Here is a 12,892-nt window from a genome sequence, read left to right as displayed (position 1 = left end):
CCCGTATGAACCCGTGAGGAAACTAACAAACAAGCTATATCAAAACCAACCCAAATCAGTCCCCAAATCTGTTCCAAATCAGTAGCAAAACAATAATCAAGCACACACTAAAACACGAGACTTTTTACGTGGAAAACCTCTCAAAATCGAGAGTAAAAACCACGGGACTCGTAAGCCACTTAAATTCCACTATCATCAACAAAGAGAGCAATACAATAATTCTTCTCTAGATCAACTAGAGGCATACAACATCATCATACTCTTGAACAACAATAATCAACAAGTATATGAAACAATTAAAGACAAAAGAAGAATTTCATCACCCAACAATCACTTTGTAAGATCGCATAGCCCAAACACAATGTCCTGCAATATAAGCCCAAGAGTCCATCCTTTTCTAAAACCAATTGGTAGTAGAGGGACTTCCCCTTAGACTTATATACATACATTTGTTTTTGCCTCCCTCCTATGTGGGATAGGTTTGCACCCCAACAATCCTCCCCTCAAACCGAAGACCACATCACCGAGCCTCCCCTTCAACGATACTCCCGCCATCTTATATCACCGGTCTCTTTTCTTTCACTTTTCTTTCACTATCGGGACACGCCTCTTATACCGCCGATCTCTTTCTTTCACTTTTCTTTCACCATCGGGACACGCCGCACTTCCACGCCTTGGGAAGGAAGACTTTCGATATAAGGCACCATGGCTCCATTATCGTTGGCAAACTGAGGGGTGTGCCATGTCGCACCGTGCGTTTAGGGGTGCGCCACCACTGCGTCGTTCACCACATCGGGCTATAGCCTAGCTCTGATACCATTTGTAAGATCGCATAGCCCAAACACAATGTCCTGCAATATAAGCCCAAGAGTCCATCCTTTTCTAAAACCAATTGGTAGTAGAGGGACTTCCCCTTAGACTTATATACATACATTTGTTTTTGCCTCCCTCCTATGTGGGATAGGTTTGCACCCCAACAATAATTAACTGTTCATAAAAAAAAAGAGAACTAAATCCAAAAGTATATTTTCCTATATTGTTATAAATGCTAAAGAAAACGTCATTGTTGTAAAAGTTGGCTTACGCGTCCGTTTCAAAAATATGTGTTCATTTGACTATTTAGCAAATACTACGTATCTGATTTCCACCATCTAGCTCAATCATGTTCGCGAAGTTCACTAGCCTTTCATTTGTATACATTATTTATATATTTTTTACAATAGCATAATATAATGTATAATTGTTTAATATCAAACTAGCCGAGCTCGAATGTGTAGGAAAACATGTGAATGTTGGATGGAATGGTGGTGTATCAAAACATGGATTCTAGGGACTGAATGTGCAGAAAACATGGCCAAGTGACTCAAAATGAAAAAAATGACACAACATATGAACCATTTGTATAATTAACTGGGAAAATATTAATTACTCCTTATATTTATTTATTTATTTATTTATTTATTTATTTTATTTATTATTTATTTATTTATTTATTTATTTATTTATTTATTTTTATTATTTTATTATTATTATTTTATTTTTTATTTTTTTACTTACTAAAAGTGTTTCAAGTTTTTGTAGTTTTAGTTATATCCCATCGTCGTTTTGCGTTTGCGTTCACATTACAAACGGTCCCTCAACTTCGGCTATATTTACACAACGGCCCCTCAAGTTTACACTTTTTTAGGGGTAAAAAGTGTAAATATATAATTTTATTAAAATAAAAGAAATTAGTTCCACCCGAATTTATAACGGGCCCTATCTTCTCGCTCAGTGCGAGTTAAACTTTTCCGAGACCACCGTTCAACTCGAAAAACGAACCCAACGGGACTAACTATACGCGAAACGGACACTTCTCAAAAACGCTAAACACAACGACAGCCCGTATCTTTCCGCTCGCCGCGAGTTAAATTTTTTCGACATGAGCGTCAGACTCGAAATAATATTATGAACAAAACGATAAAAAGTACGTTTGAAACGGACACTTTTTAAAAAACGCTAAAAACAATGACAGCCCGTATCTTCCTGCTCGCCGCGAGTTATATTTTTCCGATAGCACCGTCAGGCTCGAAATAATTTTATCAACAAAACGAAACTAACTACGTTCAAACCGGACAGATTTTAAAAAACACTAAAGACGACAACACCAACAACGGCACTTATCACATGGACCGTTTTCCCTTCTGTAAATACATAAAGCTACGTTAAATATGAATACGGAGGCCGAAAGCCCTCGCCGCATCGCGCTGGCCGGACCCGAACTAGTACATACTAAAAAAGATGGATTTGTTGGTCGTTTGTTCACTGCCAAAACGACAACAATTGCAAGGCCTTTTCACACTTGCTTTTACATTTCCCCCCCCCCCCCTCAACTTTAATCACCTTACAAAAACTACACCAAACTTCAGGGGGTTAAAACGTTAATTCTCTCAATTAAAATAAAAACTCCACCCAAACACTTCGACAACCCGTATCTTCCTCCTCGGTCCGAATTAGATTTCACCGACCACACCGTTAAACCCGAAATATTTTTATGAACAAAACGAAACTAACTACGTTCGAAACGGACAACTTTTAAAAAACGTTAAACACAACGATAGCCCGTAACTTCCCGCTCGCCGCGAGTTAAATTTTTTTGACAGCGGCGTCCTTCTCGAAATAATTTTAGGAACAAAACGGAAAAAAAACCGTTCGAAACGAACACTTTTTAAAAAACGCTAAACACAACGACAGCCCGTATCTTCCTGCTCGCCGCGAGTTAAATTTTTCCGACAGCACCTTCAGGCTCGATATAATTTTATGAACAAAACGATACTAGCTACGTTCGAAACGGACAGATTTTAAAAAACACTAAAGATGTCGACACCAACAACGACGCATAACACATGGGCCGTTTTCCCTTCTGTAAATAAAACCGCGTTAAATATGAATACACCGGCCGAAAGCCCCCGCCGCATCGCGCGGGCCGGCCCGGACTAGTTGTAAACAAGAATGAAGTCAATAAAACCAGCAAAATTTAAGCTTTTTCTCTTTTAACAAAACTTAGAATACCGATCCACATGTACATGTATGGATTCATTTGATCTCACCAAGACCTAAATATACAAAGTATGTACATCATCCTTAAGTAGCTAATTTACAGTGCAAACAATATCACTATACATAATTATTTTGTTTCGGTTGTTTCACTTGAAAGGGCCCAATCCTTTGGCAACAATTGGCTTCAAAATTTGTGCAATAGATTCTGCATGAAATAGGAATGCAAATGATTTTCGATCTTAGTGGAGTCACGATTATGTTAAAAGCATGTTCTCAAGTCTAAAAATCAAGCTCCAAATCCATATCAAACTAAGCTCAAGCTTATACGGGATCGGTTCAGGCTTTTATTGAGCCTTTCGAGCCTTAAGTAACTATAGACAATATATGTAATTTGGGATATGCAAATGATATTATTGTTAGATTATTTTACAAGGTTTTCGACTACTCATCATGTTTTATTTATTTGTATACTTCCACTAAAAATAATTTTAGTATTAAATGTAGTGTAAGCTCATTGAGCTACCGATCGGATCTTGAGCTCGAGCTTAGGTTTAACTTACATGAGTCGAGCCCTGTGAACCTAGAGCTAGGCTTGACTCGCTTGCAGCCCTACACGAAACTCTTGGCTAAGCATACCTTTTACCATTTTTAGGTCAAATGATACAAGTTCTTCAAAATAGAGAGGTTGTAAACTTATTGATGAGGTACATGATAACTTTCCTTCCCTGCATAAGATATAGATGTCAGAAAGTTATAGCGAAAATATCCAAGTTCTTCAAAAAGTAGATAAATAAATAAATGAGAGTAACAACTTACCAAATATGTTTGATTTCAATGAAAAACGACCAGTTGATCCCTTCGTTTTCAGATTTTTACTTTGCTTGCCTGTCTTAGTTTTCTCAATTTTAGCACGCCCACCGCCATTACTACTTTCTCCCTGCAACATTGCAACTCCCTTCTTCACCTTTTCATGATACACAGTTGGCGGTGCAAGCTTCAGTTGTGGCATAATATCTACTTGGACCATCCTCTTGTCTTTATCAAGATTCATCAATATTTCATACTGTTGCAACAACCAATATCTTAGTCAGTATCGGCTACACTGCTGCAGGCAGTACAAGTTGAACGATAAAAAATCTGACCCATAAAAAAAATCTCGTTTTCAATTTTCTCATTTCAGTTTAAACCCCGACCCATTTGACCCGTCTAAAAAACTTGACCCGTTTGACCCATGACCCATTTCAACCCGAACCCAGACCCAACCTGACCCATATAAACCCGTTCAAAAATATGACCGGTCTGACCCATGACCCATTTCAACCATAAACTGTTTTGACCCGTTACCCAAACCGACCCAACCTGACCCGTTTGCCAGTACAACATAAGATAGAAAAAAGAAACTAACCCTTGATATTTGTCGCTCATTCTCATGTAGGTGAGCAGTACTCGTCACTTGTGATGACTTATGTTTGGGTAACGGTTTACTCACCAACCCATTTTCAGTAGGAACCGAGTCCTTCTTCTTTGGCATACAAATGGGGCAACCCGTAGAAAAACCTCTATTTGAGGCAGGTAAATCGCAATGTAAATGGCTTGCATGCCCACAGTTGTAAATTCGTATCCCGGTTGTAAGATGACAATTACATATACAACATAATACGCTTCGAGGGCCGTGACCATGAGAAGCTCCTTTTTTCAGTAATTTCATTGTATAAAATGCATCGTCCTCGATTAAAGATTTAGCAGTGTCCTGATGTAACCATAGAAACACATCAATCAATCATTACATATATAATTATATAATATATATAAAATGATTAAAAAAAATGTTGATGAATAGGGTTTACCAAAATCCTTCTTTCAAAATCATATGTTCCAAGCATTCCCAATATAGTAGCTTTAAAATCACCAAACTCTTGGGTACCGTTATCAGAAAGAAGTTTCATCATGACAGTTGGTAATCGAACGTATCCGATCATTCCCTCGACCATTTCTTTAATGAAAACGGAGAACACTTTCTTCAAGATTTGAGCACCTGAATCAGACCCTCTGATATACCACTTATTTCTTAATGCTTCTCCATTTTGCTCCAAATCCATCTTATTGACACTTGGATTTTTTAAGGGTTCACAAAATCTGCACCAACAAGATAACAATTACCACCACCGAGAAATATTCAAAAAGTAGCAATTAGCATTTTTTGTGTTTATATATCAGGTGCATGATCACTTGTAACTTCTAAAGACTACACCAATTGTCTTCCTAAACATTTTGTTACTGCTTCTCATTCTTTTTAGAGCTTATCCATTATTTACATGAACAAAGATAATATTTGTATAAAAAATTCATGATCAAAAAACTAAGCAAGGGACTTACATATCGAGCAACTGAAACCAGAGGGCCTCAGACTCATTAGGATCCAATCGAGAGCTGTTCCTCTGGCACAATCCAACACAGGTATGCACAATATACAATATGTCGTTCACCTAAAACATAAAAACCAAGATGATTGTGCTGTTTATTCATCGTATGAAACAGAAGTTTTAATGAGAAAGAGTTAATGTAAAAGACCTCTTTCTTCTTCATGAACTCACTGAAATGATCCAAGCCAGAATGATTTTTTACACTATGAGCAGCAGCACCAAGTTTGTTAAATTTATCTGAGATGTCAGAAAGTGTGAATGAAAGAGCACTTCCAACGTCCCCAACCCGTTCTAATAAGAAAGCAGCAGCATCTATAATTCCGTATTCTTGACACAAGCGTAAACAATGGTCTACCCTATAGCTTTCACAGGTCTCGAGGTAGTGGAGTACAGAATTGGGTTCGTACTGACATAGCAACTGCACAAGAAAAACCAACATCATTTAGATTCAGGTGTAACATATTAAGACGACTCTGCAGTGTAAATTGAAAAAAGGGTAATGGTCAAAAAACAGTCTTTGAGAGGAGTGTATGATAATCTGTATGCCAATTCAAGCATGTATCAGCTGTTTCAAGTTTTTTACGAGGAAAACTACCACTGTCGAATAATTTAACTTTTATAAATAAAAGGAGGGTTCATGGATAAACTGTCAAAGCAAAATTCTATGAAAGCCTTTGTGGACTAATGGACAGATAATATTGGAAAAGGTCCTCAAAAGCAAAGAACAAGCCTTCAAATCAAACATAGATGACAATTACCTTAAGATACGATTCGTTCATTTCATCGGTTACATGAACAGGATTCTCACGCAAAAACTTTGGGAACTCGGAAATTCGTTCTAAGAAATCATGTACTCTGTCTGTCTGATTTTTTACCCTTTTACCAGAAAAGCAAATAGGTTCTCCTTTTCTTAGAGATTTGAAGCTCAATGTGCCCGTTGAATGAGCTTCAATAATTGTCTTAAGGTACAGGAAGAGACTTTTCGGATTAGACATCAAATCAGTTAACAGTTGTTGAAAGTCTTGAAAAAAATGTTCCATAACAATAAAAAGTGTGCCTTCTCTGCCAAAATTAAGCATGCAAAACATGTAGTTAGTAAGAACGTCTACCCCTGATAGTGAAGCTTAAACAATTCAGCATCTAAAACAACCGAACTCTGTTTTGTTACCTGCTTAATTGAACTAAATCTGGAATTCGTGAAATGACTGCAGCTTCAAAAGCATCAGGCCTCTTGTAACTCCGTTCTCGTAACAAATAATCGATATAAGACAAAGCATGAACTGGTTCATCCACATCTTTCATAAAGCTATCCAGAGCAGCTAGATATTGGTGTTTCCTGTTATGAATGAAGCCACAGACCTAAATAAGTACATAAACACGACTATCAGTAACAATAACATGGTGCATTAAAGTTGACTGCGTGTGTGTTTGTGTGTGTGTGAGAGAGAGAGAGAGAGAGAGAATGCAAAGCACCTGGTAAAAATGAGCTTTCTCGCACATGTCTAAAAGGCATCGATAATCCCAATCAGTCTCGGGCACAGCGTCCAGAAGTGCTAAGACCTCGTTTTCTCTCCTTCTAAAGTACTCTCCGCTTGTCGTTTCGACATTTAGTGGAACATTAGCCTCTAATATTAAATACTCGAATATCTGACCAAGCAATTCATTTGAGACTTTGACCCCTTCACAGGCAATAAAATGAGAAACAAAGTCGAGTATATGATTTATATCATTCTTTGACGGCCAGTCTGTATCGGGTTGAGTTTTTATAGATTCGAGTACTGGAGCAAGAACATCTACAGTCTTTTGGATCAGATGTTGACTTGGAGAAGTAGAATCGTTTTCAACTGCTGACAAATCATGCAAAAGATTATCATTTATGAATGCGCATCTCAAAACACCCAATGTTGCTTCAGTGTCCAACTCTAGAAGATGATAAAGATTCTTATAGGAATTTTTTGTAGATAAGCTTGTTAACCCCCATGAAGTTGGAGCATCAGAATCTTCCAGTAACAAGTCTATAAGCTCCATTCTAAGAGATGGTAAACGTGCAGGGGAAATAGATCCATGTCCTGAAAATACATTTTCAGTAAAAAAAAAAGAAAAAATAAGTTTTTTTGGAAATATTTAACTGTTAGATAAAAGCAATACCTGGGGGAAAAGCAAAGCCTGAAAAGCAGTACTTCAAGTAAACAAGTATCTTGTACCTGTTTACAAAACGCGAATCATAAGAAGTTTATAACAACTATATGGACATTACGATATTCCACCAATCTGACATACCCAAGTGATGGAGCATTCTCACTATTGTTGTTTCTGAATACCAACAGCAGCTCCTCTAAAGGTGTCCTGAAATCATCTAGACCTTTATTGAACAAATAGATCAGGGCCCCATATAAACTGTGTTCCTGGCACAGCCTGACCACCTGAAGTACATCCAAAAAATTGATTGTCAGGCTTCAATGGTTTATGCTTCATATATACAGATTAAACTGCAAATGGATGTGTAGATATAAGATGATAGGTGTTATTTTATTTAAGTTTGTTGTGTCACGTTCGCATTGAGAGTTAAAATGATTGTTTATAACCTTTGCGGCTCTAAAAAGAACTAATCTGCTGATTTTTGGTGGGGAAGGTCATTTAAAAGTAAAAGTTGGGGCTAGGGAAATTTATACAGGTTGATTACTTACATGGAAATTTATTTGGGAAGTGCTGCATACAATAAGTCAAAATTTGACATATTTCGTGCATGTGGTCACAAACATACCTGATTGAAGTCAAGGGAGGAAATATCCATGTGGAGAACACATTGTTCAACACGCTGCAACCAGCCTTTTGTGCTATAATGCTCCACCAGTGCTTGCATAATCTTCAATGAAGGGTGATACATCGTTTTAGTTGGCTTATTAGCATTATTGCATCACCCAAACACATAAGAACGTAAAAGATATTAACATATGATACCTCAGGTGGTAGTGAACCAAGCATATCTTTCAAAATATACGGCTCCAAAAGCTCCAAATATGTCTCTAAAAGCAAAAAAATAACAAATAAAAAAACTGCATCGTTCTATTCAGCTAGCAGCAGAAATTTGGCAATCAAAACTTGAACTTTTTTATTAAGATTTCTCAATGGCTTTACTTTATCACACAACCAGAAATATGAAATGAAAGGGTCACATGATATATGCTAAAAGTAACAACTTTATGCACTACAATCTACCTTTTTGTTGAACAGATTCGAACCGCGCTAAAATTTCGTCAAACAGGATATCAGTTCTCTTAATGTGGACACAAAATTCAACTGCAACACCACCAACACGTGTGTACTGCTCTTTTATTTCAGAAGCCACTGAGTAATTATCACCCGTTGAATCATTCAAATTTCCCATCTTTTCAAGTTGGTTACCCAACGCCACTGATAAATAAGAAAAAACCTCATCTACATACGCTAATAACAGCTCAACTGAGTAAGGCATTATTGTCTTTCTCACTTCATCTAATGCTTTAGGAAGGTCAAATACACCGTGCGCTTGGCCATCGTAAAGCATCATTGCCATGTTGAAGGCCCCCATCCAATCACCACCTTTACGTAAAACTTCGATGCGTTCCTTCCAAGGGAGAAGGCGGGAGACGGTAAGATGTGTGGGTCCCAGTAGATACAGAGAAGCACCCCTAACAGCTATACAATTGTGATGAGCTTTCTCCGGGTTGCCCAATGCATTGGTGAAATACATGTGATATCCATTGAGATCGCCTATGGATAAACTAGTGTCATAAATTAAAGTACCATCATTTGCATATAGACAGAGTTGTCCAGCTGATGTTAGCACCACCAACATCTGAATAAGCATAAAATCTATGTTAGTGTTATCTAACTAACTAGATTAAGTTTTGGTGATTAACATCCAAGTTGGTTGTTATATTTTTCTTTAGCTGTGTAAAAAAAACCTAGTACAGGTTCACAAAATACTAGTAACAAATAAAAGTAACATATAAAACATTAACTTGACACAATTACCTGATTATCTAGCCAAGCCACCCCTATAGCTGAACTGTTGAGGGTCCATTTTGCATATATTTTTAAGTCTGGCTTCACCAATTTTGCAAGCTGTACTTCACAATCCCAAGCAATTGCGAGCAGCGGCTCTTCATTCTCTGCAATAAAATATCATATTAACAAAAAAAATTTAAAAAAAAAATAACACACTGTTCATCAACTCCATTAGTAACATACCAGCAACGTATTTCCATGCAGTGTAAGGCATGGAACCCTCTCGGACCCCACCAGGCCTAGGGAGTTGAGCGTAGACTTCTGGGACGTTAGATATGACTTTTGACTGTAAATTAGAAGAACAAGTTAAAGATATTGCGCATGAAAGTATCATCTCCGTCAATAAAAAAAACAGTATATACGTAATATTATTAAAAAAAAAAAAAATCTTGTACCACTAGAGCAGATTGACGAGTGACAAATATGACCACGCCTTCTTCAGCCACAGTCGAGTATCCTGCAACACTTGTGCTTGTGTTGGTGGTTGCAGAAGAACCTCCCAACAGTAGGGGTGAAGCGCACACAACGGTGCTTGTTGATTCATCAAGAAGAGTCTGTTTCAAAAAATTAAGGTTAAGCATGGGTACACTTCCAACAGGTACACAAATATTAATTTTGCTAAAACAAAGGTAGAGCCCTACCAAGGTTTTAGAAGTTGAGAACCTATTGAACAATGAAAATGGAGAAAAACGAATCAACTTAACCACTCCTTTACTATCACCGCTAACTATGTTGAACTGGCGAGTGGCTTGAGAATCCATACCCAAATATAGCATGTGGACTACAGGAGCTTTATGTTCGATAACAATTTTTGCTGCAGAAACCTTTTGTAAATCCCAAACAGTATAATGCCCATCAGCATACCCTGCAAAAAGTAGGTCTCCTAGCTGATTGAATGACATGGATGTAACCGGAGCATAAGACCTATCACTTTGTAATCCAAGCATTATCATCTGAGATATCACTTCAGTTGGTTAGAACGATACGCATATGTAACATATACATATATTTCGATACATTTATTTGTGTTAATGATATGAATGATACCTTAGCATCCATGTTATCAGCATAATGTGGAGAATATTTGCTGGGAACAACAACAATTACCCCTCTTGACATTCCAACTGCAATGTAGTTAAGATGAACTGCAAGTGATTGTGGAGTTCCATGGTCTCGTTTAAATGCGGGAGATGAAATAGTTCTAGTGATAACGTTATCGTTACTAGTACTTAAGTAACCTAACACAGTTGATCCTCTTTGAACACCATCAAGCTTCATTGGTTGAGCTGCTGCACCCTCTTCCCAATGCAACCCTGTAAATGCATGCTTCTTTTCAACCTCCTCAGCATATTCAAGCGGCTTTAACGGTCTCAATGGTGTCGTTTCATCATTCTTTTGAAGAATACTTCCCGTATTAACAGAATCTAAAGTTTCTGTTTGCAGGCCGAATACATCTTCTTTTTCATCATTGTTTATATTTATATTTATACTCTCAATATCGTGCATTTCTGATGATACACTTATCAAGTCGCCCTCATCCTCTTTAGCATTCAAACGAACATCTGAAGAAGCAGTCACTTGTTCAATAGATTGTGAGGTTGAAATAGGCACAGACTCCAAAAGGTTTCCCTCGATAAGGTCATCGCTGTCATCATCATGAACTGATATGATACAGTCCTGACCTGCATCATTCAAAGGAGAAGTGTCCTCTGGTTTAACAACTGAACTAACATTATCATCACCAAAATCAAGCTCATCTTTCCTACTTTCATGTTCAGTAATCACTTCTTCTCTAACTTCAAAACATTCAGTTTCAAAGGTTTTAACGTCATCCACTTTAAGATCATCATCGACTATTTTCACATCTGAATGAATAACGTCTGAATCTGTACCACTTTCATAACTAATCTCAGAAGCAATACTTGTTTCCGGATCCAACCTCTGCATACTAGATTTCTCCCTTCTCAATTTAATAGCAGCCGCATGTGGTGTCGGAATAGTTCGCGAAGCAGCCTCTGCAGCTGCCAACGCCGCCCCAGGCTTAGCATTCACACCGAATAACGGACCTAAACGGCCTAAAACCCTAGAATCATTCCCTAAACTAACTGAACGAAACTGCGATTGTATTTTCTGTCTATCGGTATCCAATTGCGGACTACTTATGCCATTTGATCGGGGAGACGATGAAGGAGAAGGATCATCCGAATCAATAAGAAGAAGTTCATCTACTGTGCTGACGTGGCGGTGATCTTCATCTTCACTAGAGGATGTATCGTGTGATTGAAGGAACGCATCTAGGTCAAGCTCCTCCATAGTGATTTCTACTTATCTTAATGACATTATTATACTAACAATTATGAATTCTTAATTCTTAATTCTTAATTAAAATGATAAAAAATCAGACAATTCGTGATGTATCCTACTTCAATTTCAGTTTAGTCAGCGATTATATGTACAAAAAGCAGAAAGTTACAAGAGGATGTAGAAATTATACATGGAACAAACTGCGGCGAACTAGTGACGGCGACGGTTGCCGGCGAAGGGGAGCAAATACGATCAGGAACTGAAATTTCAGATTCTCATCTCCTCACGGTTCAAAGTAAAGGGCTTTGATCTCGCCGCCCGGTTTAGCTGATTACAGTCCCGGTTCAGCTGATTGCAGTCCCGGTTCGCAGTAGATTTTGTAAAATAATGAGGATAAAAAATTAAGTTAGGTCTGGATGTTTATTAAGGGATAAAATCGAAATCTTTTATAAAATACAAGGACTAAAAGTCACTAGTTCCGGTTTGAAGTCTCCGAGGTCTAAAATGTTTATTAAAAGTTAAGGACTAGAGCATTTTACTTAGCACTCTACCTTCTTTCCGGTTTGAAGTCTCCGAGGTCTTGCGATTTCTTTTTCAGTCGATTTACTGCTTCTCTCTTCGTTTCTCTTCGATCCATGTATTAGCTCCTCCGTTCGGGTCCCCCAAATTTTCTAGTGAGTGTTTTTCTGTCTCCATCGTGTCACAGGCGGCGAGTGTTATGCACTCTGTGTAGCGGTGGGTGGTAGGAGTTGGTTTACGGTTGGATTGGGTGGTTTCTCAAGCGTGCTGGTGCAGCCGGTTTTGTATGTTTTCGATGAGCTTTTTCGGCGTGGGCTATGGCTGATTTCAGGCGGCGAACGCCTTGTGCGTTCTGCGGTCCTCTGTTGTCTTCGTTGGTTCTCTCTTTTTGTGAAGTTTTGTGACGATCGCTCCAAATCCATATGGACGAACACGTCATTCATCGATTTCATTGCGAGGTATTTGACCTCTATATGATACGTTTTGTAAATATTGCATTCTTTTGAAAAGGCACACCATAAATGAATATTTAAATCAAAGGTTTTCGACATCTGATG

At 38.0% G+C, this 12,892-nt stretch overlaps 1 protein-coding gene across 2 annotated transcripts; it reads right to left on the bottom strand.

The window, feature by feature from the left end:
- Window positions 1-3,010: 3,010 nt before the first annotated feature.
- Window positions 3,011-12,093, bottom strand: LOC139886497 (uncharacterized). Of its 2 annotated transcripts, XM_071870333.1 has the most exons (21): window positions 12,007-12,093; window positions 10,560-11,841; window positions 10,154-10,465; window positions 9,908-10,066; window positions 9,696-9,798; window positions 9,480-9,616; window positions 8,682-9,300; window positions 8,424-8,488; window positions 8,227-8,328; window positions 7,743-7,885; window positions 7,611-7,666; window positions 6,936-7,531; window positions 6,631-6,821; window positions 6,221-6,524; window positions 5,611-5,880; window positions 5,416-5,525; window positions 4,887-5,175; window positions 4,445-4,789; window positions 3,856-4,102; window positions 3,600-3,764; window positions 3,011-3,244 (listed from the first exon to the last, which is right to left on the bottom strand). In XM_071870333.1, exons 2-20 carry the CDS (start codon window positions 11,823-11,825, stop codon window positions 3,733-3,735), a joined length of 5,346 nt encoding a protein of 1,781 aa, XP_071726434.1. In that variant the 5' UTR covers window positions 11,826-11,841; window positions 12,007-12,093; the 3' UTR covers window positions 3,011-3,244; window positions 3,600-3,732. The 2 variants fall into 2 exon arrangements, with proteins under 2 accessions (XP_071726434.1, XP_071726435.1); XM_071870334.1 differs by having other exon boundaries at window positions 3,676-3,764; window positions 10,560-12,054.
- Window positions 12,094-12,892: the final 799 nt, after the last annotated feature.

The sequence above is a fragment of the Rutidosis leptorrhynchoides genome, chromosome 1, assembly GCF_046630445.1.
Source record: "Rutidosis leptorrhynchoides isolate AG116_Rl617_1_P2 chromosome 1, CSIRO_AGI_Rlap_v1, whole genome shotgun sequence".
NCBI classification, from domain to species: Eukaryota; Viridiplantae; Streptophyta; class Magnoliopsida; order Asterales; family Asteraceae; genus Rutidosis; species Rutidosis leptorrhynchoides.
The sequence above is the reverse complement of the archived record's forward strand: the minus strand, read 5'-3'. Positions and strand labels throughout refer to the sequence as shown.

Coding starts and splice junctions, on each gene's coding strand:
- LOC139886497 (XM_071870333.1), bottom strand. CDS start 11,825: ATGGAGGAGCTTGACCTAGATGCGTTCCTTCAATCACACGATACATCC. Junction 5,526..5,610: donor AGTTCATGAAGAAGAAAGAG/GTCTTTTACATT, acceptor TTTATGTTTTAG/GTGAACGACATATTGTATAT. Junction 3,765..3,855: donor ATTGAAATCAAACATATTTG/GTAAGTTGTTAC, acceptor TATCTTATGCAG/GGAAGGAAAGTTATCATGTA.